Below are 26,570 nucleotides of genomic sequence, written 5' to 3'. Positions count from 1 at the left end.
TTTGTCAACTGCAAGTTCCGCTCTAATTGGCGCGTGATTACTTTGCATACACCAGCAGAGGTATGTCTCGACAGTTGTCCTGGACTTTGCAGTATTCGCGCGACCATTGCGTTATCTCATCGGTACTGCTTGCTGTCGAGTGCATTATCATGATGTATGCGATGTGCTGGGCTACCCCACTCATCTGCATTTCTTGCTTGCTTGTTTCCTAAACGCTCAGTCTTGGAAGATGCTTCAGCTCTAACACTTTCCAGTCCTGCAGAACATTGCCAAAATGGGCGAGTCGAATGGAGCTGAAGAAAATGGAAGTTCCTTTCCTTCAGGAACGCTTGCAAAATTGGTACGTTCATGTCCGTATGCTTCCGGCTGCGGCACAGTAGCGTCTCTGGGCTTTTGCAATGGATCCTGACAACACTAGACATGCGATATCCTCAACGATACCTTCTATAATATAATTCATGATATAGTTGCGAAGGTGCATCGCGACGAAAAGGTCTCCCGTATGCGCTCAGCGGTGGTCACGGCAAGGCAAAAAGCCGATGAAGAGGCATCCAAACGTCGTGAAGAGAGTGGGAAGCCAGCTGGTGCATTCAAGCCCGGTGATCTCGACCTTGAGGAACTTAAGGATATACATGTGGAGACAGATGCGGCTGTCTTTGATGAAGGCAAGGTTTACCTCAAGGGAAACCCTCTGCAAACCACGAAAGAGATTATCTGTCCGGAGTGCCGATTGCCTCGTCTATTATACCCAGTAACGGGTGTCGGGGCTCGGGCTCCCCCAGATCCATATCGGGAGTATTGTCAGAAGCAGCCTATGATCAACAAGCCGGGGCACGATGTTCATGGAAACCCGTTTGCCACGGACAAGCTGAATCCGAAGAAGAAGAAACAGACAAATACGTCCAATACTCCAGCTTCAAGCCCTCCCACAACGCCTGACAGTTCCTTCAAACAAGCAGCCCCAGAAAAGGTGTCCTTCCCGACTGTGAAATGCCCGAACTGCCCGAGATACTTTGTTGTCACTCGAGTTGCACAGCACTTGGACAGGTGCTTGGGTTTATCAGGGCGACAGACCAACCGCAACAAGACTCCCATGGAAAATGGTGCCAGTACACCCAGTTCTGCTCCACCTAAGCGTCCATTAGTGGATGATGACGTTCCAGCAACTCTTCCGACGAAGAAGAAGAAATTAGGAGCCCCGAAAAAATTGTCAGGGAAGAAGCCACCTCCGCCTAGCAAGCTGAAAAACGGGCTTACGCCAGACATGGCCGCAGCAAGTGACGCCGCCGGCTCTGGTGACGGGGACATCAAGAGTGAAGCAAACGGGGATAACTCTTAAGCCTTCGGTGCTCCTTTCTTTCTTTCTTCTCTCTTCTTTTCTTTCCACACCTTATACCTTTCTACACATCCCTTTCAACATTATTTTTACCTTGCTTCTTGCAGACTGCAGACCTGTTTGCGTTGGACAAGGCCTTGGACATATCTCCGTTTGCTTAACGATATTGACGTAAATACCCGGCATCAGCGGCGTCGACGGGAACCTCCTACCTTAGTATCCTCGAGTCGAAAGGGACATGCTCGGCATCGTCTCTAGCCTTTCTCTTCCGTTTCTTTTTATAGGTGTTGTGTGCTGTTCTCTTGAATGATAGATTTTTATGCGGTTGTATGTACAATATTCTGGCAATAGGTCAGTTCGGGTTTCACAATCAATCGATTGGCTTAAGATTGGGTATACAATTAAGTCGAATTAAGAAGCCTCTAGTGTAAACTGAACAGTTGAGCTCGAACGCCAACCATATTCTAAATTGTTAGAGGTCCACTATACATACTGTTGATTCAGTGGAACAATATGTGCAATGGATTTAACCAAGGTACCGGGACAGCCTTTTAGAGAGGAGTTCTATAAAGTGCCCTTGTAACGGTTGTTCGATATCTACCCCAGTGATCCCCGTGGTATAATAGCCTTAGTTCGAACCTATCACTAATGCGTGTACATGAAAAGTGGCTTCCAGATAAGAGTACAAGGTGTAACCTCGTAGACTTCATGGCGTGTTGGACGACTGCTATCCTGGGCAGAGCTGTTCCATAGAGATGTTTGGACATTGTTTTGCCTTGGATGTGAGCTCTATTGAAACTGGCCTGAATACTATATAAAAATGACTTATTATGCGATACACCCAATTTATTTGTGGTATCTCGAAAGCTCGTGGTTGCAGGCTAGTATACAATGTTGTTGGCCTGAAAAGTATGGCCTCGCAGCCCACTTCGGGACCTTCCGTCCGTCATCGTTGGGCCCGCTTGCTCGATCCATCGTCCACATTTTATGACGCGCATCCACCATGAGCATCAGTTAACTCAGTCGCTAACAATATCTATAGCCTCTAACTATCTAGTGACATGAGCAATACCAGTCTCATCTCCTGGGCCGTCCCCAGGCTGAGCCAAATTCTCCCGCTGGACGAGGAGTCGCTCACACAGATCATCACATACGCCGCCAGCCTCTCCAAAGAAGAAGGCGCCGAACACCTCAAAAACCTTCTGGGCGACTCTCCCGCCGCATTCGAATTCATTTCTGCATTCAGTTCGCGACGAGAACCACCCCCACGATCCAACGCGCCGTCACCCGCTCCGAGCGGCCAGTCCACATCTAGGAACAATCATTCGGGAACGCAGTCGAAGAGGGGCAAGAAGTCGAAGCCACCACTACACAGCGCCGGACCTGTTCGCCGACCAGACAATTTTGGAAATGTGACAGGCGGATACAGAAAGGAGGACCAGGATGAGGACTACATGCCCGTCTCTAGCCGGAGCAGACAAGAAGGAAGCGCGAGAGAAGGCACACTGGATACCGGTCTATCACCATCACCGTTGATCTCCTCCCGCGAGGCATCCGCTACCTCTTCGCGAAATCAATCACCGGCCCCGAGACCGACACCGGCTAAAAACCCGCCTTCAGCCGCTGGCCCCGTGATCTCGGATCTACTACCGAATGTCAGGTCGAAGGCGGCCAAGTCTGCCTCTCGAGCTGGTGGAAGCAGTACGGGGACCGGCTCATCGTCCAAGGGATCGCTGACTACGAATAATATAAATGATTTGACGGCTGCCATTGCCGCTTTGGAGGTATCTACGAATCCGACGCTGAGTGGTGGCGCACGCAAATGCACATGCAACGCTAGCATCCATCCCCTCTTTGATCCTGCGCCGAATTGTCTCAACTGCGGCAAAATCATTTGCTCGCTGGAAGGGCTACAGCCGTGTTCATTTTGCAAAACACCTCTCCTGTCGAATGACGAGATCCAGAGCATGATACGGGAGCTGCGGGCGGAGCGTGGACAGGAGAAGATGCGCGCGCACAATGAGAGTGTACATCGGGAGGGTGGCCCTGGAATGGGCTCAGGAGCTCCCAGTAAACTTGACGCTGCCAAGGCGCATCGGGACAAGTTGCTTGCGTTCCAGGCGCAGAACGCCAAGCGGACACGTGTGGTGGACGAGGCGGCAGATTTTGAGACTCCGAACGTAGCATCTACGCTGTGGATGACACCCGCGCAGCGAGCACTGGCCCTTAAGAAACAGCAGCGGATTATGCGGGAAATGGAGGAAAAAGCACGGCCAGAATGGGAGAAGAAGAAGACCATCATGAGTCTGGATATCAAGGGAGGAAAGGTGAGGAGGGTCTACCAATCAGCTGGGCCTGCGGAGACGGGCCCGTCCGCGGAGGAGGAAGCCGAAGCAAGGGCAGAGGAGGAGCTCGGAGATGGGGAGAACCGAGAAAGCAGCGGTAAGGCGTTCAGCTACAACCCTCTTCTTGCAGCTGGAGGGCTGTTGCGACCGGTCTGGAAGTCGGCAGACGGAGAGCAAGCGGACACGGCACGCAAAGAGCGGAAACAGACATGGCGGAGGGTGCAGGACGATAATGATGACAACGAGCAGTGGATTCTCGATGGCGGTCTCCACGGTTACACATGAGAGGCATTTGACATAATAGCTTATCCGAACTGGCTGGTTACATTGTCTGGAAGCCGGACAACAGTAGCCGATGCTTTAGTGCATATACAGTGGGTAGCAACAAGCCCGAGACTTCGCTTAGCTTTGTCCGATAAAGCCCGCAATAGAAGCAAGCAATGATTGGGCCACGATCTCCAGGAAATACTACCGCTCTGACATGGATCGATAAGCTATGCTCCATCGGCATCGCCGCGACAGAAGACAAGACACATAGCAGGAGTGGTTATATATCCTCCGACGGTCTACACGACGTGGAATGACAGCATCAATCTTAGCATGAACATTACCAATCGAGATCCGACTGATGGGTTCCACCAGATCGGCGGTCAAAGCTACTAATCTTCATATACAGTGTAGAGATATGAAGCAGCCGGGGTACCCGAGCCAGGACTTCACTATGTAGATACGCAGACCAGCCGGTGCTGGCCACGATGACGCATCCTCGCAGCTATTGCGCTAAATCGATGAATATTACATAGTTCCATGGAAGACACTTCGTACTCCAAAATGAGGAGGGAGGGAGGGGATGGAGGGGCAGAAGACGCGAGGGAAAGCCCGTCAGTAACCGAGCCAGCGAGAGTTATAAAACGGTAGACGAGTCTCGAGTGCCAGTGAGTGTCTTGTAAGTGAAACAGCCATCTGGATAGTGGTTCTGATATCTTGAGTGACTGTCGTCATTTGCCTGTCTTTGTTATCCGCTTGCGGGGATCTCCTTTTTTGGTCGAACTCGGCCTCGGTTGGCCCCGGCTAGCTTCGGTGCTCGTTGACTGGCTGAACTATATACTTCAGCTTCCTATTATTATTCCACCTCTTAGCACCACACATTATTACACTAGGATTCGATAGCCATGTTGGCCCAAATTGGCTGGCAGGCTATCTCTATAACCCGCATAGGGTGGGGGTTGCTTGCCTTGCTCGTGGGATTGGTATGTTGATACCGATTCTCCCTTACACCTTCTGTATTATGTCGATAAGGTGTCACCTTGCATACTTGCAATGCATGCTGACAACATCAGTCTTCTGTCTATGCAATTTACAATCGATTCTTCCACCCTCTCCGCCGCATCCCAGGTCCCTTGCTCGCCTCCCTCACTCCCTGGGTCCAGCTCTACCATGGCCTTCAAGGAGACCGACACCTGTGGCTCTGTGCTCTCCACGAACAATACGGCTCTCACGTCCGCGTGGCACCTAATTTTGTCTCAGTGAATACTGCTCAAGGCCTTCATGATATCTACGGACACGGCAAGCGGCTCAAGAAGGCCGATTTTTACAATGCCTTCCCCGCCATCAAAGGCGTGTACAACACACACAACGTCATTGACAAGGTCATGCACGGCCGGAAAAGACGAGTCCTGAGCCAGGCCTTTTCGGATCATGCACTCAAGAGCATGGAAGACGTGATGCTGCTGCATGTGCGGCAACTGTGTGCAGGCTTAACGCGTGCCCAGCAGACAGGCGTGGTGCAGGACATGGGTCGCTGGTTCAGCTACCTCACGTATGATGTGATGGGCGAGCTGTGCTTCGGAAAGAGCTTCGACATGTTGATCGAGAGTAGCCGGAGACGGCTGATTGAGCTCGTCGATCGGGCTGCAAACCGGCACTATGTGGTATGTCTCGAGCTGCTATTGTTGTTTGAGAACCGAATCAACTGACAGAACAGTGTGGTCTCTGGATGCCCCTAGATAGATGGCATCTCGACCAACTCTTCATCCACCGACTCACCAACGACCGCTGGAACTTCATCATGAACTCGCGCGTGGAAGCGACCAAGCGCGCCCAGGAACGTACCAAGGCCGGCCACGACGCCAAAAGAGACTTCTTCTACTACCTGCTGAACGCCCGGGATCCCGAGACGGGCCAGGGCCTGACGACCCCTGAGCTCTGGGGCGAGGCCAACGTGCTGATGATCGCGGGCAGTGACACGACGTCGACGACGCTAGCCGCGACGATCTTCTACCTGGTGCGCAACCCACATGCGATGGCGCAGCTGCAGAAAGAGGTCCGGGAGAGCTTCTCCTCGGTCGAAGAGATCGTAACGGGCAGCAAGCTGAACGAGCTGGTGTACTTGAAGGCGTGCCTGGACGAGGCGCTGCGGCTGGCGCCCGCGGTGCCCGGGGCGCCCCCGCGCGAAGTGATGGAGGGCGGAGCGGTGGTGGACGGGGTGTTCCTGCCGGGCGGGACGGATTGCGGGACGCCAACGTACTCGATCCACCGGCAGGCGGCTTATTACCGACAGCCCGGGGTGTATTTGCCGGAGCGGTGGATCGAAGGGGCGATCTGTCAGACGGGGATGGAGGCGTGGCAGACAACGCGGGAGGATGTGGAGATGGCGCGGCGGGCATTCTGTCCCTTTAGTATTGGGCCGCGGGGATGTATTGGGAAGAGCATGGCGTTGATGGAGATGCGATTGACGATTGCGCGGTTGATGTTTTTGTTTGATATGGAATTGGCCGATCGGAGAGGAGAGGATGAGGGAGGGCATTTGGCATTGGTGGACCATTTTACCAGTGCGAAGGAAGGACCGGATGTGATTGTACGGGCGCGTGTGTAAGTAGCTAAATAGCATTATTATTATTATTTAAATTATATCTGTATCTACTGTGCTCGGTCTATTGTAAATGTTGTATGTAGTAAGATGGCAGGAAATAGTAAGACACCAAGCCAGAAAGGACACGTGCCCACACTGCATGAACATATCACCCCAAGACTATGGGGATGAGAATGCAATATCATACCCACCTTATTCATTCATTTAATCTTTAATCAGGTAACTAACCTTATACTATTCTTATTCTTTATACTCATTCATCACTAAACTTTATTCCCAACTGCCATACATGATATCAAACCATGTCCATTCCTTAACCTAACCCCATCATCACCATCCCTTAAACCAACCACAACAACAACAACAACAACAAGGACCCTTCCTCTGCACTCCCCTCACTAAAACAACCCGCAAACAACTACCCCAAATACCCCCCTAAAACAAAAGAAAAAGAAGGGATAGAGAAAGATGGTCTCCCCCCTAACAACAACCTTCATCCAATCCACCATCCTAAACGCCATCGCCAACATCCTAGCACAAATAATAGACCATCATCGGAAATCCGTAAGCTTGACCCCCAGATATAACCCAACATTCAAAATCAAAATAAAAGACAAAATACTAAATAAAATCCAAGAAATTAACAACATTTACACCTAACCTCCCCGCCCTCCTCCAATTCATCACCTACGGGATAATAATCGTTCCCCCGAATTTCATCTGGCAGAGGTATCTTGAACGGCGGTATCCGGGGTTTCCTTTCCGGCAATCCCCATCTACTAACTCTTCCCCTCCCCTACGAACATCTACCCCTAATGGAAAGAAAGGAGGTCCAGGGATAGGAGAAATCTACATCTCCATCCCGGACCCAACATCCACCGTCCTCCTCAAAGAGAAGAAACAAAAGCCAAACGGCAAATTCCTCCCTAGGCGCAGCAGAGGAGGCTGGTACAACTTCCTCATGAAATTCCTACTGGATCAGACGGTGGGGAGTGTAGGGAATATCGTACTGTTTATTGTTCTCATTAATTTGTTGAAGGGGGTGGGGGTGGGTGGTGTTTGGGGGTTGGTTGTTGAGGTATCTTTCTCTTTCATTTATTTCTCTATTTCATTCTATTCTATTCTACTCTGTTTTGTTATGTTTTGTTTGTGATATGGGGGCTAACTCTATGTGTAGGACTTCAAACCCATCATGATCGCAAGACTCAAATATAGACCGATTGTCTCGTTGCTCATGTATACGGTTGTGCCGGTGGATCGGCGCGTCGTGTTTGGGAGTGCGTGTGGGGTGATTTGGGGGGTGTATTTGAGTTTGTATGCTGTTGTTTAGTCTCTCTTTCTCTTTCTTTCTCTATTTCTTTCACTACTTTTGTTGCTGTTGTTGCTGTTGCGTTATTAGAGTTGTGATGTGTGTGATTGGTATGGATCAATCTTTCGTTTCGTTGTTTCATTTGTCTGTCAGCGTGATACCTCGTCTTGGCCATCATTTCTTCCTTATTAGATCTATTTATCGTCTGTCTGTCGCTTAACTAGCATTATACAATTTATAAGTAATCACATGCATTCAAACCCATAGCTTCTGGCAGACTACGCTGCCGGCGGCCCGATCTTCTTTCCCTTCACAGATATCCACTCAATAGGCAATGCCCCAAAAATACTCAACGCTCCCATGGCTACAGCAACATAGAACGTCGTCGTCACAGCCCCATTATACGCCTCTAGCACGGCCGGCAGCTGGTCCGCAGATACAACATGTCGTAGCATCGTTGCTCCCGCCTGCATCACAGAAGCAGGGTCAATGCCGGATACCTGTGCCAGGTTCTTGCGCAGTTCATTCTGGAAGACGTTCTGCGCTACAGAGACAAACAATGCTCCGCCCAGTGTCTGCGTGAACGCCACGATGGCCGTCGCGCTGGGAACATCGGCGATTTTCAGCGCTGCTTGAACCACCATCATCGGCTGCTGCATGCCCAGGCCTGCGCCCATGCCGAAGATGATCTGGTATCCAATCCAGTGACCGGCCGAGGAATGCACGCCCATGGTGGAGAGAAGGCCGCCGCCGACGGCGATGAGAACAGGGGATATCAGCATGAATGGGGTGTAGTATCCAAATGTGGAGACCAAGCCGCCTGCTACGATGGAGAAGATAACAACGCTGAGTAGCATGGGCAGGTTCATGATGCCGGATTTTGTGGCGCTGACGCCTTTGATGGCTTGGAACCAGATGGGGAGCTGTAGATGTTAGTGGATTACTGGGATAGTTTGGTGGTGGGATACGTACGTAGTAAACTGCCACGAAAAAGGAACCGCCGACGCAGAAGCTGAACAGCGCAGCACCCCAAACATTTCGGTTCTTGATCAGCCGTGGAGGGATCGTGGCTTTCTCGTTACCCCACATCTGTAGCACGATGAATATACCAATGAGGACCCCGAATAACACCAGCAGGGCGATGATGCGGCCATTACCCCATTCGTAAGTGGTCCCACCCCATTGCAGTGCGAGCAAGACGCAGATGACTCCGGGCAGAAAGACAAATGTACCAGGCAAGTCAAACTGCGCGAGTTTATCCTTGAGCCCCTGGGTACTCTTGACTGATTTGGGTGCCTTGAAGAATAGCATGATGAAGAAGATGGTTGCGCCGCCGATGGGAAGGTTGATATAGAAACACCATCGCCAGCTGACATGATCGGTAAACGCACCCCCCATCAGGGGCCCTGCTACACTGGCGATTCCATACATGGAGGTAATAGAGCCGGTAAGGAAAGGCCTCCATTTCAGCGGTGAAGTCTGAGAGATAATGATCATGGCTCCTGAGAAGACTCCGGCGGCCCCAAGGCCAGCTATCGCCCGCCCGATAATCAGCGCAACCGAGTTGGGAGCCACACCACAGACCAGAGAACCGATCTCGAAGATCGCGAGCCCCATCAGGTATACCCATTTGGTGGAGTAGAAAGTGTACAGCTTGCCAAAGGCCAGGATAAGGCAGCACGTTGTAAGGAGGTAGGAACTGCCGTACCAACCCACGTCGCCGAGGGACTGGAATTGGTCTGTAATTTTGGGGATTGCAGTCGCCAGAATCGTGTTGTCCTGATAGCATTAGCACGATCGCTTGCCTACGGAATGGACTACTTACCAAGGCCATGCAGAAAATCGAAAGACAGAGTCCAACCACAATCAGCGTGAGCCTCCACGAAGTAGGATATTCCGGCTCAGGTTCCGCATCATGGCTATGTATCGAGCTGGGTGCTTTTGGCTCGTGCTGTGCTTCGACCGTCTGTGAATGAGGGGAGGTGTCGCGTGCAGAATCAACGAGCGTACTCTCTTTGCTTCTAGCGGAACCGTTGCCTTCTGTCTGCGTGACCTTGAATGGTTTCAGTTCAGCAAACGGTCCCGGCGGCTTCTCAGCGTTGGAAGCATCCATGGCGAGAATAGGTATGCAAGACCCAAACCAATCTCACAACCTAAGCAGATGACGGTTACTTAGGGCAGCAGTCAACAGTGTAGATAGCAGTAGAAGAAATCCTCCTCTGGTCTGCACATGAAGCAGTTATCTAAGAATCACTCCGAAAAACGATTAACAAAGTGGCAGGAAGGAAAATCAGCAGTGAAAAGAAAGACGGCTCAAGGAAAGCCTCCTTCCGGCTTCACTGGCTGACGACGATTGCCGTAATGGAAGCCAGGTTGTGTCACCATCTCGTAGCCACGCCAGTCTGGCCCAATGGCGACCCCTTGCTTTGTTGCGCATGTCAAGGCTCCAGACCATTCAGGAGCAGAAGCAATCCGTATTCCGAAGCACTGGTCAGGTTGTGCAAGCTGCAGGTATTACCCCGGAGGGATTGGCAGCGTGACGGGGCAAAGCGAGGGTCACACTGAGAGTGGATGGTTTGCTTCTGACATTCCGGCATCGGAAAGATTTCTATCCGGAGAGAGCCCTTGAAAGATTCCTGTCAGTTGGGGAATGATCAGGCGGGAGATTTCCCACAAAGAATATCGGGATAGGGGAATTCCAAGAAGGATGGATTAACTTCGATCGGAGACTCACCTCTTCCCCTGAAGCAAGGATTGGTGGGAGCCAGACTGCACCTAGACTAAGTACCTGCATGCTATTTCTGTCGTTGATTTTCGTTGCCAATCCAGTGGTCAAAGAAAGACAGACTCTAAATCAGGCACTATTGAATTCTTTCAGTGGGAGATGGTTGGTTTTGGGCGGCTGTGGCGGGCAATAGCATCCTCGCTTCTCGTGCCGTCGCTTTGTTCGCCTGGTCGCATTGGCAACTCAGGAGCAACGCGTGTTGGCTTCGCAGCGTTAGAATTCGGACTGGCCCTGTCAGCCCAACTACTCCTCCTTGGTTGGCAAGCTACAGTGCTGTCGCCATATGAATCAAGATAATAGTAAAAGAAAGAATTCATTCCGACCTAGGATATATTCACAATTCCAGTAAGCTGTACAACGCCGTAAAAGATCAAATATGCCCAAACATCCGTCCTCCCAACCGCTCTTCAAAAACACCTAACCAATGCGGAAATCCTGCGAGATGGTTTTGACGGCCACTATTGCGCCTTTCTGCGGGCATCCTCCTTGCTAGCGACAAGGGCGATCAGAGCAGCACCCACGCCGCTGCCATCCTTGGAGATACCAATGCGGATCTTCTTGTTGCCGGCTTCGCCAACCTCGGGCACTTCGCGGAGGGCATCGCGCATGTAGCCTTCGAAGTTGGGGTAGAACTCAACCAGACTGCCATCGACACCAATGTCTACGAGGTCGTCCTTTTGCAGCTTGCCAGTAGAGAGGAGGACAGCAGCCAGCGGGACGGCACTCAGACGAGCAGCACGCTTGCCAATGGCATGAACAACGGTCTGGATGGCCTTGCAGTCGTCGGTGGTGGGGCGTTCGATCTTGAGGTGGTCCTTCAAAGCGACCTTGATCTGCTCCATATTCTCGGTCTTGTCGGCCTCGACCAGACTCAACAAGCTGGTGTCAATACCCCACTGGCGGTACAGGGAAGACTCCTTGGGCACAGACACCGTGGAAGCCCCGCCAGTCTTGAGGAAGCCCAGAGATTCGTTGCGCTGCATGTCCAGCATGACGCGGCGCAAGATCTCGCCCAGGAACATACCCGAGACGCGCTTCTCGAACATCTGGATGCCCGGGTTGTTGCTGTCGGCATCGAGCTGCTGGTCGTAGATGGTGTTCGGGAGGACACTCAGGTGGTTGTCGAAACTGCCCCATTCGGCGTTGATGATCATCTCACCGGTGGTCTTGTCGTACTCGGAGTGTTCAATGGTCTGCAGCTTCGTGATGCGGTCCAGCTTCTCCACATAGGCGCCATTGGTGCCCGTGCCGAAGATAGCACCCAGGAACGTGCCCGTCTCTCCAGGAGAAGTGTATGAACGAGCCATCAGGGTTCCGACAGTGTCGTTGACCAAGGCAGCCACGCGCACCGGGAGTCCCAGATCATCGATGGCGTTCTGCAGCAAGGCACAGACATCTTGACCCACCGCATCGGGAATGTTGAAGCCCTTCGTCCAGCGAATCAGGGTACCCTTGTTAATGCCCAGCTGACGCACGGGGAAACTGAAGGTGAAACCCAAGTCGAACAGGTCCTCTTCACAGTTGCCATTCTTCTCATTGCGGCGTCGCAGGTGAGCTTCGAAGTGGTCGTTGTGGTGAATGCGCAGGAACGATTCGATCTGGCGGGCCAAGAACAAGAAGAGATCCTTGGCCGTACCGGACGCCATGGTTTCACGAGGAATCATGATTTTGGACTGGGTAAGGGAGAAGGTAGTGTCTCCATGTAGATCGATCGAGCACACGCGGAAGTTGGTGCCGCCGAGATCTACTGCCAGGTACAAACCCTGCCAATGACCAGGTCAGCTGCTGTTTTGTCGGGAGGGAGCTGATTGGTGGTGAAACGTACCTTTTCCGTGCCATTGGGCACTGCCGTGACATAGGTCGGGATCTGACTGAGGGTCGTGTGCTCCTTGGACAGACCTTCATCGATCTCGCGAATGTATTCCGTTACTCCACGTTGCACCTCAGCAGCGGGGTAGTCGAACTGGCTGGCAATGCGCGCAGCCTCGGACAGCAGAGCAGATGACATAATGACTGAAGAGATGTAGATATGAGAGTATTTGTGAGGAGAGGGAAAATAAAAGGAGCCTCAAGGGACGTGTTGAGACCACAACAAATACAGTGTGCAGACAGAAAAAAAAAGTGGTGAAGGAGGAGACCGGATGGTGGGGTTCAAGTAAATACGGGGAGGGGCAGACGGAAGCTGGAGGGGAATTCGGGGAATGGAGATGAAGAGAGAGAGAGAGAGAAAGTAGAGGATGTGGAGGGAACAAAGGATAAGGATCAGGAGGAGGAGGAGGAGGATACGAGCAGGAAGAGTCTAATAACTATTATCCGGAATGAGCATACGATGATGAAGGGGGAGCAAGTGGGCGTATTAATAGCAGAGCCATGAAGCCCAGTAAAGAACTAATAATCTTGCACTTGGAGGGGTCGATGAGGTCAGTCCGACGGGCTCAAGCCAACGGGAACGCCGGGTTCGCCGGGTTTGCCAGGCGTGGCCAAAGGGAAATTGGAAAAGGGTTCACTACCACTTCCAGTTCTCTCTGCTTCCCCCCCTCTTCCCGACATTCTCGCATTGCCGATGTCTCGCACTTGTCCCAGGTTTACTAACTTAGTGCGTGGTTCTCTCCAGTCTCCAGTCTCCAGATGCCACTCCTCGCACTAAAAAGTGGCCCAGTTGCCTGCAAGACGGGGTTGCCGCGAGTCGGTAGCGAATCCGCCCGCGTGTCTGCCATGACGCATGAAACCAACTTGGTGGGGTTCAAGCCGTCGTTCACCGGTGAGAGGGAATTGGTTAGCAGCGAAGGGAATGGAAGGGCGAGGATGGCTGTTGCACACAATGCAATACCACAATGCCATTCTCGTGCTTGGCCTCTGCGTCAGTCAGGAGAGGGTGAGACCACGCGGTGGGTGGTGAATTAGTGGTGATGCTCTCCTTCCCCGTCTCCGGATGCGGTCGTCTGGGGCATTGGGGAACCTGGAGATGCTGACATGAGCATCATACTAGTACCAGGATCGGAATCACCATAGTTACTCGCAACTAAGTGATATACTAACTACGGCTGTTTGCTTTGGGACTGACTAGTCCAGCTGTCAGAAGATGATGATCAGGGGAGTTCTCGTCTCGACGTAACCTTAAGTAACCGTCCAGCCTATGCAAGCAACCATCCCCTCCACGGCTGCTCCCTGCATGCTGCAGTATCACTGCGAGATTTTATCTCAGGATCAGCCACTTAAAGGTTTCGATCTGTCCGGTCTGTCACTTATTGTTTGCATGTAGAGAGTACTTCGTTAGTAGTTTACATTGCTGCGTCACCTAACTAGAGTTATCGCGAACAAGACGATAGGCCGAGCGATCTTCAAGCACGTGAGACCACCAGAGACAGTATACCACTCACCAACATGACAATAGCTAGTCTAAATTTGTAGAGAGAGCAACAACATACCTATTCCTGTGCTGTATAGTACCTCATGTGAAGCACACCTCTCACCATCAATTTATCCATACCCATGATTTGACCCTCTGAGATCCAAAGTCTAACCCTCAAGCCAACCACTCAAACCAACACCACCTAAGGTACAGTAAGAACCCCCAATTTAATACACTTTCCCTAAGCCAACCATCCCAGCAACCCCGGGCACCAACTGCATCTCTACCCAACCTCCAGCGTCCAAGAAAGTAAAAAAGCCAACCATCCCAAAACGGCAGCCCTGTGACTAATCCAGCAACAGTACCTAGCCTAAGGCATCAACACATCACCCATCCTCTTCAGGCACCAAGACATCAACAAACATCATCCAATATCTGCCTCAGGCAAATAATGACTAATCCCACGTGACCCGGCGGAAGTCGGCTTCAGAAACGGACCTTGACGATATGCAATTCCCTGCTCCGACACAGGAATTGCCCTCGATCAGGATCTCTCGGCGGCCAATTGCGGTGTTCCACTGAAACCGAACTACACTCGCCTCTTCCCCCCGTCGGCACATCAAGCAACACAAGACAGCTTCGGCTGAAGGAAGTCACGGACACACGAAACCCGATATCCGCACATCATGGGCGCCGGCAGCTCTAAGCCCGCGGCTCCGGCCGACTCGAAGCACATTTTCTCGAGGTAGGAATGCTTTACTTGTTTACATTGGACGATTATATATTGCTCTGGAAGGTGTTGGTATATCGATTGGTCTGGGCTGGGATATTCAGTGGACGTGCTCAATGCAATGCTATTGAAGCCGGACTGTCATATCTACCCAACCCAACCATATAAATAAATAATTCGACATGGGGCGATACACCCTTCAAACCATTGAACACACACAAAGTCACAATGAGAATAAATCGGAATGAATACCAGCTAACAGCTATATCCTGCACAGCTCCTCCCCCGTCCAATTCTCCGCCAACTTCGTTGACGGCCTCCAGTCCAACACCGAGGTACGCATACATACATCCCAGCTCCCTCCACACAACCCCATCTAACCACCCCATCTCTTAATGGAAAACAGACCGACTCGGCACGCGCCCGTTCCCTCGAACTCCAAATCCAAGAGCGCGTAGCCCAAGAACTCGAGCGCCTTCGTGCCCGCGAACAGCAAACGCTGGCCGAGATCGAGAAGAAGCTTGCCGAAGCCAAAGACGTCTCTTCCTCGACACCCGCGCCCAGCTACGCTCCCAGCAGCTCGGGTGCTTCCTACTACCCACCCGGCTCTCTGGATTTGGATGCGCCCCGGATCCCGTTCGCGGGGCGGGAGAGCTACTTCGCGACTGCTGCTGCTGCTCCGGCGGTTGAGGCGGCGGCGCAGCAGCCGATTAACCGGGAACTGTCGCGGGAGAGCGTGAACAGTGAGATTGAGGAGTTGAGGGCGAAGTTGGAAGGACGGAAGAAGTTGGTTGAGATTGATGCGGGGATTGAGAAGGCTAGATCGGAGGTGGTGAGTTGTTTGAGGTTGAATGATCGGAGGCCGTTGGATTGTTGGAAGGAGGTCGAGGCGTTTAAGAAGGAGGTTGCTAGGTTGGAGGAAGGGTTTGTGGATCGGATTGTTGGGTAGATTTATCTATTTCCATAGGTGTTGATGATGGTGGGTTATATTGATAGAGAGGTGAGGTATAGTGTGGTGTGTAAGTGTGTGTTTGTTCGACCGTTGCTGCTGTTGCTGCTGCTGCTGCCGAGTCATCAATCCCGGTTTGTGCATGTGTGTATATGTATACCTAGCTTGCTAGAGAAGGTTACTGGTTTCTGTTTTCATCTTTTATTTTACTTAAGAGTATGTTGTTACTGGTGTAGATATTGGTTGGTTGGATTGTCCCAACTAAATGGGCAGATCTTGCATATTCATCTCTATCATAATCCTATCCTCAGTTCTAACCCCCTCCTCCCCAAACAATCATAAAGACACACAGGGTATCACGCAACAAAGCCACACGATCCATCCATACACATACACACATACACATCAAACCAACTCCCAAAACCCGACCCTCGCCACCGTCTCCCCCGCACTCCTTATAATACACATATTCCTCCCACTCGCCTTCCCCTTCTGCACCTTCGACAACAAGACAGACCCAATCCCCGTACCCTTTCCCTCAGCAAGGTTATAATTGCCCGTGGTAACAAAGCCAATAAGATCCTCCTCCGTCGGAACCGGCAAATGCTTCTGACGAACATCGTCACCCGCAGACGGAGTGATAAGCGACGCAGCAAGCTGTTGCTGGACATCTTCAGGGCCGAGGTTGGCGGTAGATCGGGATTGTTTCTTCTGAAGTTCATCCCTGAGACCATCGTACGGTTGCTTTGATGATAGCGTGAGCCACTCCTGGCGGAGCTCGCGATCAGTGGTTGGGAGTCGGTAGATGCGGGCTCGGGGGGTGGGTGTGCCGCGGTTGAGGAGGGTGAGTTTGACGGTTGCTAGAGCAGACGTGTTGATGGTGGTGGAGGGGTCAGTAAGGGCGCGGGTTGCTTCAGTTGTTGAGAGTTGGTGGATGTTCAGTGGTGGAAGTGTGGTACTGGTGTTGTTGTCTTGAGAGTTGGTGGTGTCATCCGATTTGGTTTCAGTCTCTGAGGGCTGTTCCTTGTCGGTTGTATTGCTCGCCTCCGGTGCTCCTTGAATGAGTCTTTCCCAGTCGCAGGCCCAACCACGTCCTATTTCACCCTTCTGTCCGTTTCTCAGATCGATGCTCTCGAACTCGGTTCTGCGCCCCTTGGGACGTCGCTCCCACTCTCGCTTCGCTTCTTCTGTCTCGCGCAGGCCCCATTCCCATCCGGCGCGGGTTCCTGGGAAGTCACCAGGGAACCAAGGCTCTCCTGATTCGAATGAGAGTTGCTGCTGCTCTTTCAGACCCCCGAATCTGGGGTTGCCGCCGCTCGAGAGGGGATAGTACATCAGCGAGTACCAGAACGGAAGCACGCACTTCCATGGGAGGAGGACAGTCCAGGTTCCAGGTGCGCTGCTGCTCTTGGAATGGGTAGGTCGACTGGCCAGTACCATCACAGGTATCTTGGGGTCAGTGTCTTTGGCGGGCGGGCGTACGCCAGGACCAGCTTCGGTTCGACGCCGATTGATAGCCTTTTGGCTAGGCAACTGGCGTGCAGCAGCTAACCGGGCGCGACGATCGAAGAGAGCAGGGGCCGTCTGCGTGTTATCCGGGGTCCACGACGAGAGTAATATAGCCAGCCGTTGCATCTCTTCCTCTGACGACGATGGCTTCAAAGCCTTGGGCGGGAAATCGAGGCGAGGGTCGGAGACCGAGAACCCAAGGATGGCATCCTGCGGCAGAGATGCAGGGTTCGTTACCCCCACGAGAGAAGTCCATGTAGCCTCCGGACTGTCCGCAGCGACATCCTTCCCATCCACAGCAACCGGCTTGAACGACGCAAGCAACGCCTCCGTAGCCCCCGGACCAGTAATCTCGATACTGCCAATCTCAAACCGCAAGTCCTCGACCATAACAGGAGGATTCTGCTTCTTCGAAACACCCAGCAGGGCATTCCACAACTGCAAAAACGCAGACGGATGCACCCGAACAAACACCTTCCTCCAACCCTTCTTCCCCTTCTTCTGCTTCCCACTCTCATCAGCATCCACCATCTCCACATCCTCCCCCTTCACCTCAGCACACCAAACCAACGTAACCGGCGCAATGGGCCTCTTCTCCTCCTCCCACTCATACACCCAAGCCCGCAATCCCCTCGTGCCAGCCCTCCACTTCCTCCCCTTCACACCCCACGCCTTCTCCCCCTCAACCCCAACAGCCCTCAACACCCCCTCAAGCGCCCCCACCGACCCCTCCAACTGCACCGTCGCCAAATAACTCATATCCCACGCCACAGCACCCCTGGACCCCCTGGCACGATGCGTCGGCCGATAACTCTTCTCCGTCGGCGACAACGGCACCGCGAACCTCCACAACGGATCCTTAGAAGTAGCCATATGCGCTCTCTTCGCATGAAACATATGGGTCGGCAACCAAGTCTTGCACTGCTGACGTTTCTTGAACCTCGCTTCCGGCGGATTCGGCCTCGACAATTTATTCTTCTTAATTTTCGGCACCCGCGGCGCAATCTCATACGCATGACTACCGGATTCTTCCAACGACTTCCGAACCTCTTTATCTCGCTGAGCTTTCACGGCCGCGCGCTTGGCTTTCGTCTTCGCGTTCAGGTTCTGTAGTCGCCGGGCAGTTTCAAGCCGAATGCGCATTTGTTCGGTCGGTTTGCGGGTTCGTGATGATACGGTGGGGGTGTTGTCTTCTATCATCTGTACACAAAGAATCATAGTCACACATTAGAATATTTACTGGACCCCCATTGAGAGTAACCTTGCAAAGGGAAAAGAATATATATATACCTCTCTCCTTGCCCTAGCCCTCAACCTCTTCGGCACCCTCTTCACATTATGACTCGCCGTCCGTCTCCTCAACGACCTCGGCACCTTCTGAAACGCCCGACTCGTCAACGCATTCTTCGATCGCTGGATCCCCGACTCCAGCGACCGAATTTCGTATTCTCTTGCTTCCACGTACGCAGCGACATCTAGTTCGCCGGAGGCTGACAATGCCGCGTCGGCGGCCTGCACGGCGAGCGAGCGCGCATCGAATGTTTTTTGGCGTTTGCGGGCGGCGGCGGCGGCGGCGGAGAAGTTGTTGTTGGGAGCAGCAGGTTTGCGCTTAGGTGGGTGGGAGGCCATGATGGCCGATGAAATGTGTTGTGCGTTTGTTGTGTGCGAAGGGGATTTCTAGGAACTAATATATCTCATTTGGAGTTTGTAGGGGAGGAGAATCTGTTGCAGTTGGATAATTTAAAGCTCTCAAGAATCCCTGCAGAAAGGTCCGGGTCTGGAATGAAATGAAATGAAATGATGGAATGGGTTGGTTTGGTTTGGTTTAGCGCGGTGTCTGTCCCGTCGTCCGTCGTCGACTTTCAGTTTTCCGGCCGACAGAATTGAGAAACTAGTGATGGGAGCAGCCACTCCGACGCAACAAAATGGCCAACGGAACCAATGATATCGTTGGCTGACGGTTAAATGCTCAAGTTAATCCTAGTACTTTAGTTCTTGTTGACGCTTTGATGTTCGGGTTTTCTTTGTAGATCAGTCTTAGCTAGGGGTGGACTACTAGTAGCTTGTTTTTCTCTTTGTATATTTTCTTGCCTTTTTTTTTTTCTTTACTCTTAAGGTTACTTTAAATGATCGTTGGACATAAGTATACTACGTACTGACATCATACTACAATATGAACAAAGTTGTCGTAGCTTCGTAAGCGCGTTGATTTTCTTTCTATCTAGTGGTTCTGTCTAATTTCTAACGCATTATCCCACCAGAATATCAATGTCAACGCTATCTATCATCGGACGCCTGCCATGTCTATCGTCTTTAAATGACACGTTTACAGCTGCTTGAGGACGGCCTCAGCGCTCGAGAACTGCAATAATGGTTAGTAGCTATTCACCTGGACATAAAAAGAATGGAAAACATACCTCGAGGTGGTTCTTGGCGGGCTCACGCTTGGCGTAGGTGACCTTGCCGTGGTCGATGATGATGGCGTAGCGACCAGTGCGGCCCTCCTCGTCGGCCCAGCCGATGCTCTTGGAGAACTTGGCCTCGGGGTCAGACAGGAAGAGCTGTAGAAGGATTAGTATCATTGGTCTGAAGGACAAACGAGAAAAGAAGAAGGAATTCTTACAATGTCATCGTTGGTGACCTGGTTGGCCTTGCCCCAGGCGCTCATGACGTAGGCATCGTTGTAGGCAAGGACGGCAACAACGTCGACACCCTTGGCGCGGATCTCAGGGAGCTTCTCAACGTACTCGGGGACGTGGCGAGCAGAGCAGACGGGGGTGAAAGCACCGGGGAGGGCGAAGAGGATGACCTTCTTGTCGGCCCACTCCTTGGAGGCGTAGTAGTTGATGGGGATACCGCAAGAGGTGATCTCGCCCTTCTCCTCGGACCAGGGGATGTAGCTGTGAAAGGAGGTAAGAATGTTAGTGAATGTGCTAGTAATAGTGTATGGTGACCACAGTATATGGTTGCGTTGCTGCGCGAGAGACACCAGCAACCGGAAAGGCGGAAGACGGTGGGGGAGGGGCAAAGAAAGAGAGAGAATAGAAGAATGAAGAGAATACTCACGAGAAGGTAACGTCAGCGGGGAAGCTGTCACCGGGGTTGAGGCCAGACATTGTGAATGAGATTAGTTGGTAGTAAGGTGTACTAGAAAAGGTATGAGTGATTGAGTAGTAGTAGTAGTGAGTTGTGAGAGTGAAGAAGATTGGGAAGGGAATGGAAGGTTGGTTATATAGGGAAGAAGGGGAGACGGAACGGGGGCAGCGAGCCTGTGGCGGGTAATTCGACCTTAGCTTCAGTTGAATGAATGGTTCCTGTGTCAAGGGCAACGAATAACGCGGCGACGGCCCGCCCACGGCGCCATGAGGTGATCCGAAGCAGAAGGATACCGAAACTCTTCGATTGGTAGGGCTTTGGAGGGGGAACTGTATTATCAAGAAGACCGCCCGAGACTGAGTGACCCCACCACGCATTCCTTTTTCGGGTCTGCGCCATTCCCGTCCACTGGCCACCATATCTAGACCGTGACCGTTGACAAATCGGCCCTCGATTCGATGCTCAAGTCTTACTATTGCTGCTGCTACTCCTTCCTGGAACGTGTTTCCGGACCAGATATCCCATACTCTCTACAAGTGGGCTCTCTCTGCAGGGTTCAATCATGGGTCTGTCTGGGTTGCATTTCCGGGCCATCCTCAGTCCCCCCCCAGAAATTGGGCATCAATTCTATAGCTAATTAGCACTGCTATCAGGAGAGCATTTAATTCCCCAGGCTCATCGTTCTCCCGATGTAGTATCTATCAATTGCTGGTTATCAGGAGCCGGCACTGCATCCGAGTCTGCATCAGTACAACTAAAGCTTGGTTACCTCCCGTACACCCCTGATCCTAACGCCACTCAACCTCCAATTTAATCCTCATCCTAGATGGGTTCTCTATCGATCTGCTTAGTAAATAGCCATTGGCATCTACAAATCAACCAATGCTGCAGATCAAGCCTGTTTGCAGTACCAAAAGCAGAGGTCTGCCGTGAATTCGATGTGAACACAAATCTGCTTGTTCGTTTCTACTCACCAGAATTACTACGCAATTCACCCCGAATCTCAATGTATAGCTGCATCGACAGCCCAGTTGCCTGTCTCCGGCGTTATATCACCGCCAACAAGCTTATCTCTGCCTCCAAAGATAGTCCTGAGGAAACCATCCCACCTCGACACCTCAGGCATGGGCATAGTGCCCCTCCATCCCAGCACCCAGACTTCCCTCCTATTGGCCTAAAAACCCGAATCACGAGAAAACAGCCCCACCTAAGCCAATATCGAGCCAATCAGTGGTCACCACCCACCACCGCCCTGCTCTTCCTCTGCCAAGTAAGCCAATACGTAACCAGTCCACCACCGCAAATATCCTCAGGGACCTTGGTGTGCTGGTGCTTGGTGACCGCCACTATGATTTACAAGTTTCCGAAGATTTTCCTCCTCAAACTCTCTTCCAGGCAATGAGTTTGGTTCAGCCAGGGAGAAAGATTTTCGCACATCGTTACCGTGGATAAGACTACCATATCCCGCCTTGCCACTTAGGTAGAGTATGATGTGGTGATCCTCGGCTTGTGTCGGACCCATTCGACTGCTTACTGTGTACTTGGTAGGCACGGGTCCTGGTATCCGAGCATCTGATAAGATTGGCCAACCAACCATAGGAAAGCCAGGTCGACCCCCGATCACGGAACTCGACTTTCGGTGGCTGAGCGCGCTTGGCTGCTAATGATTATGATGGCAACACCGCGCAGAAGCCGATCCAACGCCATGATGAATAACACCTCGCTGGTTTTCCCCGGCATTTGTATGGATTACCTAAGGTAGGCGAGTCTGGGGCAATGGTCTGGGATGATCTTCCCCACCGCGATTATACATCCTCCGGGTTCTAGAAGAAATGCCTGTCTTGCCCCTGACGATGGACAGGGGTTTGTCTGCAAATGCTTCGATAAGGTTGGCTTAATAATTTAAGTAGTCTAGGTAATACTTCTTAAATTGAGCGCAGGTGATGTAGACTTTGCTGATGTAATGTGTTATTCATGCTCTTGGTCGAGATACAGGGCAAGTTGCTATAAAAGGCATTCCAGCCAGTTCCTATGATGTAAAGATTAATAACTGCAACGCTCCCTTGCAATAATTCACCCTCTTCACGCGCCTAGCAGATGGCGCACCTCGCTCAGCGAGTGCAATGCGGACATCAGTTCCGTGTCCCCTGGCGACAGTATCTGGCTTCTCTCCTGTCCGGCAAGATGAAAGGGAAGCTCATCTACCTGGCAAACAGTCCCGGGACCCGGTAGCTCTCCGGTCTGGAAATACTGGCGTATTGCTTTCGCGGTACATAATGATGGACCACTCAGTGTGCAATGCTGCGACATTGGAATGTTAGTAATTTTGCATATGGGTCTGAAGGGAGGGGCGGAAAGAGTACTCACTCCAATGGAGTTCTGCTCTAACACTATTGACTCAGGAAATCCACGCGCCATAGTATGAGCACTGCGGATGCGTCAGTTGGTGCTTCGAAGTCTGTCAGGATCGAGTGAGCATAACTTACTTCCGGAGCGGAGTTACTGGATCATAAGTATTTCCGATAAATAGCAACGGGTGCGATGTGTTGCCTGTAAAGGGCCCTTGAAAAACACATACTTGTAAGCTTCTATTGCGGTGATGACATGTGCTTTTCAGACTTACCATCATAGCGCCACTCAGGCCGCGTCTCCATTCTGACACACGACATGCGAATCTCAGCCCAAAAATCTCCAACCGCCTTACTTTGTCCCTGGAGCCTCTTCCAGTAGCTCCGGAACTCCTCCTTGGTGGTTCCGTCGAGGCCTGGACCGTCTGTGCATAGAATACTCCTCGAGGCCTCCTGATCGCTCTCGCCAGGTACTTTGTACTGTTTGGAGGAATCGCAGGGAGGAGGTGCTGGCCATTGTTTGGCTTCGTACTTGAGATCAGCGAAGGAAGAGCCGTTACCTTGCTCGAGCTCAGTCAACAACCGGGCCACTAGATCGAACGACTTCAAAGGAGTATAGAGAGCCTGCACAACCAATGACTTCACGTCACTATAGGTTATAATCTCTGGTCCCCTGTTTCCTGAGGGAGGTACGGCAATAGGGCTCGATGTAAGATTGGTCAAAAGTTGCTCATAACGAGATTTGAGGTCTTCGGGATCTCCGCCCAGCGCGAACGGACATGATGAGGGCCCAGCTGTTTGGCAATACTCGAAAAACTTGTCGAATGCTTCATCCGAATCTTGTAAGTTGGTAAGCCAGTTGCCCGCATAATAATCATCGGCGTTGCAGACACCGTCTATTACAGCACGGTGTATGCGATGAGGCTGCATGGCTGCAAACGTGGAACCCAGGATTGTCCCATAGGAAAAACCCCAGTAGAGCAGCTTCTCCTCCCCTTTGTTCCAGCGATTGTGCAGACTTATTCTCTCCGCGTCCGAGTTTGCTTCAGCGGGAGACGTACTCGAATCCGTCGAAAGGAGCCGCTCTGTTTCTCGTTCGCGCCATTCTCCCTGGCGCTCTACGAGTTCAACCATATCCGCCACCACAGGGGCTGTATTCATAAATTTTCCTATCCATTCACCATCCTTTGACGCTGTGACTCCTTGTTGATTGCAGCTCATACCAAAAGCTTCATACCTTGCCCATCGAGTATCGAAGGCTCCTTCAGAACTTCCAAGTAGACCCTCTGCCTCTAGCTGCAGTAACCACGCTTTCCTCGTCGCGGAGTCAGGAAAGCAGGATAAATTAGGTGTTGTGTTATTAACCCCTCTTGGGTCAAAGCTGACAACATCAAAATACTTTCCGCTCGCCGAATCTGCACTTGGCGATTCTGGGGAGTCGACGATGGTCTGGATAGCCTTTCCATATCTGAAGACCAAGCTCACTCCGGATCCACCAGGACCACCTATTTTACAATCAGAAGAAACTTTGTAAAGTAGTAATGTGACTCTGCATACCTGGATTCAGAAGAATGGCCCCACCATATCGCGCATCTGTGACAGGTACCTTTGCAGGAACTTTGATAACAGCCAAGGCAATCTTTGACCCTTCGCCATCCGTTCGATTCCAATTCATTGGAAGCGACAAGCGAGCGCATTCGTGATGGTCAAAGCATGGATGGTATATGAGTTGTTCGGTGGGGGTAATCTGATAGCGTATATTAGAACATTACGTCCCAACCTGATACATTTACTTACATCTTCCCATTCAAAGGACTTATCGGGAGTTGGACTGGGCAGCTGTTGTTCAACGCTCTTGCTTCTGTTAAGTCCGCCACATATGTGAATAATAACAAACGCGACCAGAGCGAGGAGGAGGAGGATTCGAGTGGCTTTTCCTTTGACAGGGTGTGGCCTAGATGGCACTACTGCCATACCAGGCCGGTGGCCAGGCAGTTTTGAATCCAGAGACATTGTATGAATGCCTTGGATCTAATAGTATGATAGACCGCTTGCTTAATAGGATGGCGCTCTGAGGAGGAGGTCGCAACGGTGCTAATCCTGCTCACTTTCTGGCGGTCAGAGCATTTGCCTGTCCTTGACGAGCATAAGACCGCATATTTATAGTGGCCGAGTCAGCTTAGAGCACTAGTAGCTAGTTTCCGTCCGCTAGAGTATATTGAGATGATATATCCTTGTAAGCCGGATGCAAATATCAGGTCCGAGTGGTGAGATTCAGTAGCTGCACGGCTTAGCCCTGCGACTACTTCATGCCAGACAGCTTCCTACTCTGGAAGGATCGCATTGTGCCGCGGGCCTTCCTAACCTGGAATAGCCTTGCGCTCCCTTGCGACCTTTACCGATAGGCTGATAAGCTGATGAGTAAGTACCTCGCAGGATGCTATCCCTGTAGGCAACAAGTGCGGGGATAGTAGTCTTCCACAGACTTTAGTTAAACCGACAAAGCCGATGATAACTGGTAAATATTATATTTTGTTTTCGTAGAATTAGCAGTGTATCATTTTATGGTGCTCGTTTCTTAGTAATTCCATGAACCATGACATTAATTATATATTTTCCCTGACAGTGCTTTGTAGCGGTGCTTAACTGGCAGTGATCAAAATATATATACTTATCCGGTCTATGAGAAGTGAACTAATATTACCAAGTAACATGAGCGGGTCGCCACATCAATGATTTGAACTCAAATGATCGAGTCCAATAAACAACAATATTACTAGTTACTCAATATTATTTCATCTAAACACTGATGAAATGACAGTTACTGATCGTCCTGAGCGGAAGCCTCTAATGCAGCGCTAACATCTCAACGACCACTAGCCCCACGTGACGTGTAACGGCTTATGTACAATGAGTCAATAATAAGCTCTACTGACCATCTCACGCTTCCTGCATAATCCCAAATCTGTCCAACGGATCTGTGTTTTCTTCATCACTTCTATATCAAAATAAACTACTATACGATGGCTGACATCAAGCCCCCTTTCACCGAAGAATCGGCTCGGAAGAAGGTCAAGGCAGCTCAGAACCTATGGAACACCAAGTAAGAACTCCCTCCCTCCACGACATGTATCCCTCTGGGAGATCTAGAATCCTGTATCTTGCACGCTGTCGTCATTTTCGACGCTGGTATGAGGGGTTAGAGTCTGCCGTGAACTCAGATTTTCATCCCTTGCGTCCAATCGAGGCCTTTACCTCGTGTCTCCCATTCTTCACGCCCTGCATTGATTTGATTCCATTTCTCTCTGATACCCCACAGCATTCTTGACAGCTGCTGAAACTCACACACTGTTTCTGCTCTACTGCTTGCTCGCATTCTAACGGGCTTTACATGTAGGGATCCCGTGCGAGTTGCACAGGCTTATACGCCAACATGTATCTGGCGCAATCGGACGTCATTCTTCTCCGGAACAGAGGGAATCGTTGAGTTCCTGACTGCGAAGTGGAAGAGGGAAGAGAATTATAGGCTGCGAAAGGAGTTGTTCTCCTTCACCGATAACCGCATTGCAGTACAGTTTTGGTACGAGTATCAAGATATTGATGATGGTCTGCGTTGGAAGCGGTGTTATGGTCTTGAAGACTGGACCTTTGATCGAGAGACTGGAAAGATGTGTAAGAGAATGATGAGCGGCAATGATGTGCTCATCGGACCTGATGGAAATGGAGAGGGAAGATGGTTTGTGGAGGGAGTAGATGTCGAAGACGTCGAAATTGGAGAGGAACATTGGTGAATGGCTACCTCTAATTTTCTGCACATCATAAGGCCGCTGTCATTTACTGCATTAGCAATAATCCCTATATTTAGGGGATCCGAGAGAAAAGCAAAGTGTTGGAATTATCGCGATTCATGATGCTCCCTATGGTATGTCGGATCCGAGA

General features: G+C 51.3%; 11 protein-coding genes across 11 annotated transcripts; 6 read left to right on the top strand and 5 right to left on the bottom strand.

Annotated features, from left to right (window-relative positions):
- Positions 1–274: 274 nt before the first annotated feature.
- BO85DRAFT_437283 (SGF11 family protein) lies at positions 275–1,339 on the top strand (the record flags this gene model as incomplete). The annotated part of the gene is made up of 2 exons (XM_025658615.1): positions 275–340; positions 419–1,339. 2 exons carry the CDS (start codon positions 275–277, stop codon positions 1,337–1,339), a joined length of 987 nt encoding a protein of 328 aa, XP_025517139.1.
- A 705-nt stretch (positions 1,340–2,044) lies between these two features.
- Positions 2,045–3,966, top strand: BO85DRAFT_458389 (zf-C2HC5-domain-containing protein; the record flags this gene model as incomplete). The annotated part of the gene is made up of 2 exons (XM_025661582.1): positions 2,045–2,049; positions 2,403–3,966. 2 exons carry the CDS (start codon positions 2,045–2,047, stop codon positions 3,964–3,966), a joined length of 1,569 nt encoding a protein of 522 aa, XP_025517138.1.
- Positions 3,967–4,853: 887 nt separating this feature from the next.
- On the top strand, positions 4,854–6,556 carry BO85DRAFT_458388 (cytochrome P450; the record flags this gene model as incomplete). The annotated part of the gene is made up of 3 exons (XM_025661581.1): positions 4,854–4,931; positions 5,022–5,612; positions 5,666–6,556. The coding sequence occupies 3 exons, from the start codon at positions 4,854–4,856 to the stop codon at positions 6,554–6,556; spliced, it is 1,560 nt and encodes a 519-aa protein (XP_025517137.1).
- A 335-nt stretch (positions 6,557–6,891) lies between these two features.
- BO85DRAFT_265384 (uncharacterized protein) lies at positions 6,892–8,134 on the top strand. The gene is made up of 3 exons (XM_025655049.1): positions 6,892–7,117; positions 7,191–7,631; positions 7,731–8,134. Exons 1-3 carry the CDS (start codon positions 7,022–7,024, stop codon positions 7,881–7,883), a joined length of 690 nt encoding a protein of 229 aa, XP_025517136.1. The 5' UTR covers positions 6,892–7,021; the 3' UTR covers positions 7,884–8,134.
- Positions 8,112–10,123, bottom strand: BO85DRAFT_265547 (MDR family MFS transporter). Its single transcript, XM_025655050.1, has 3 exons — positions 9,688–10,123; positions 8,835–9,641; positions 8,112–8,785 (listed from the first exon to the last, which is right to left on the bottom strand). The coding sequence occupies exons 1-3, from the start codon at positions 9,973–9,975 to the stop codon at positions 8,141–8,143; spliced, it is 1,740 nt and encodes a 579-aa protein (XP_025517135.1). The 5' UTR covers positions 9,976–10,123; the 3' UTR covers positions 8,112–8,140.
- Positions 10,124–10,942: 819 nt separating this feature from the next.
- Positions 10,943–12,766, bottom strand: glkA (glucokinase glkA). The gene is made up of 2 exons (XM_025656931.1): positions 12,473–12,766; positions 10,943–12,410 (listed from the first exon to the last, which is right to left on the bottom strand). Exons 1-2 carry the CDS (start codon positions 12,653–12,655, stop codon positions 11,106–11,108), a joined length of 1,488 nt encoding a protein of 495 aa, XP_025517134.1. The 5' UTR covers positions 12,656–12,766; the 3' UTR covers positions 10,943–11,105.
- A 1,919-nt stretch (positions 12,767–14,685) lies between these two features.
- BO85DRAFT_486823 (Mic19 family protein) lies at positions 14,686–15,678 on the top strand (the record flags this gene model as incomplete). Its single annotated transcript, XM_025663408.1, has 3 exons — positions 14,686–14,744; positions 15,007–15,064; positions 15,136–15,678. The coding sequence occupies 3 exons, from the start codon at positions 14,686–14,688 to the stop codon at positions 15,676–15,678; spliced, it is 660 nt and encodes a 219-aa protein (XP_025517133.1).
- Positions 15,679–15,924: 246 nt separating this feature from the next.
- On the bottom strand, positions 15,925–18,942 carry BO85DRAFT_418454 (ribonuclease P/MRP protein subunit POP1). Its single transcript, XM_025657817.1, has 2 exons — positions 18,478–18,942; positions 15,925–18,387 (listed from the first exon to the last, which is right to left on the bottom strand). The coding sequence occupies exons 1-2, from the start codon at positions 18,814–18,816 to the stop codon at positions 16,084–16,086; spliced, it is 2,643 nt and encodes an 880-aa protein (XP_025517132.1). The 5' UTR covers positions 18,817–18,942; the 3' UTR covers positions 15,925–16,083.
- A 428-nt stretch (positions 18,943–19,370) lies between these two features.
- Positions 19,371–20,572, bottom strand: BO85DRAFT_448167 (peroxiredoxin family protein). The gene is made up of 4 exons (XM_025659877.1): positions 20,254–20,572; positions 19,811–20,087; positions 19,605–19,748; positions 19,371–19,549 (listed from the first exon to the last, which is right to left on the bottom strand). The coding sequence occupies exons 1-4, from the start codon at positions 20,301–20,303 to the stop codon at positions 19,514–19,516; spliced, it is 507 nt and encodes a 168-aa protein (XP_025517131.1). The 5' UTR covers positions 20,304–20,572; the 3' UTR covers positions 19,371–19,513.
- A 1,603-nt stretch (positions 20,573–22,175) lies between these two features.
- On the bottom strand, positions 22,176–24,909 carry BO85DRAFT_418449 (alpha/beta hydrolase). Its single transcript, XM_025657816.1, has 6 exons — positions 24,429–24,909; positions 24,189–24,378; positions 22,907–24,136; positions 22,770–22,845; positions 22,651–22,711; positions 22,176–22,584 (listed from the first exon to the last, which is right to left on the bottom strand). The coding sequence occupies exons 1-6, from the start codon at positions 24,642–24,644 to the stop codon at positions 22,366–22,368; spliced, it is 1,992 nt and encodes a 663-aa protein (XP_025517130.1). The 5' UTR covers positions 24,645–24,909; the 3' UTR covers positions 22,176–22,365.
- A 673-nt stretch (positions 24,910–25,582) lies between these two features.
- On the top strand, positions 25,583–26,532 carry BO85DRAFT_448164 (nuclear transport factor 2 family protein). The gene is made up of 2 exons (XM_025659876.1): positions 25,583–25,734; positions 26,029–26,532. The coding sequence occupies exons 1-2, from the start codon at positions 25,655–25,657 to the stop codon at positions 26,420–26,422; spliced, it is 474 nt and encodes a 157-aa protein (XP_025517129.1). The 5' UTR covers positions 25,583–25,654; the 3' UTR covers positions 26,423–26,532.
- The last annotated feature ends 38 nt before the right edge of the window (positions 26,533–26,570 follow it).

This window comes from Aspergillus piperis (assembly GCF_003184755.1).
Source record: "Aspergillus piperis CBS 112811 unplaced genomic scaffold BO85scaffold_6, whole genome shotgun sequence".
NCBI lineage: Eukaryota > Fungi > Ascomycota > Eurotiomycetes > Eurotiales > Aspergillaceae > Aspergillus > Aspergillus piperis.
The sequence above is the reverse complement of the archived record's forward strand: the minus strand, read 5'-3'. Positions and strand labels throughout refer to the sequence as shown.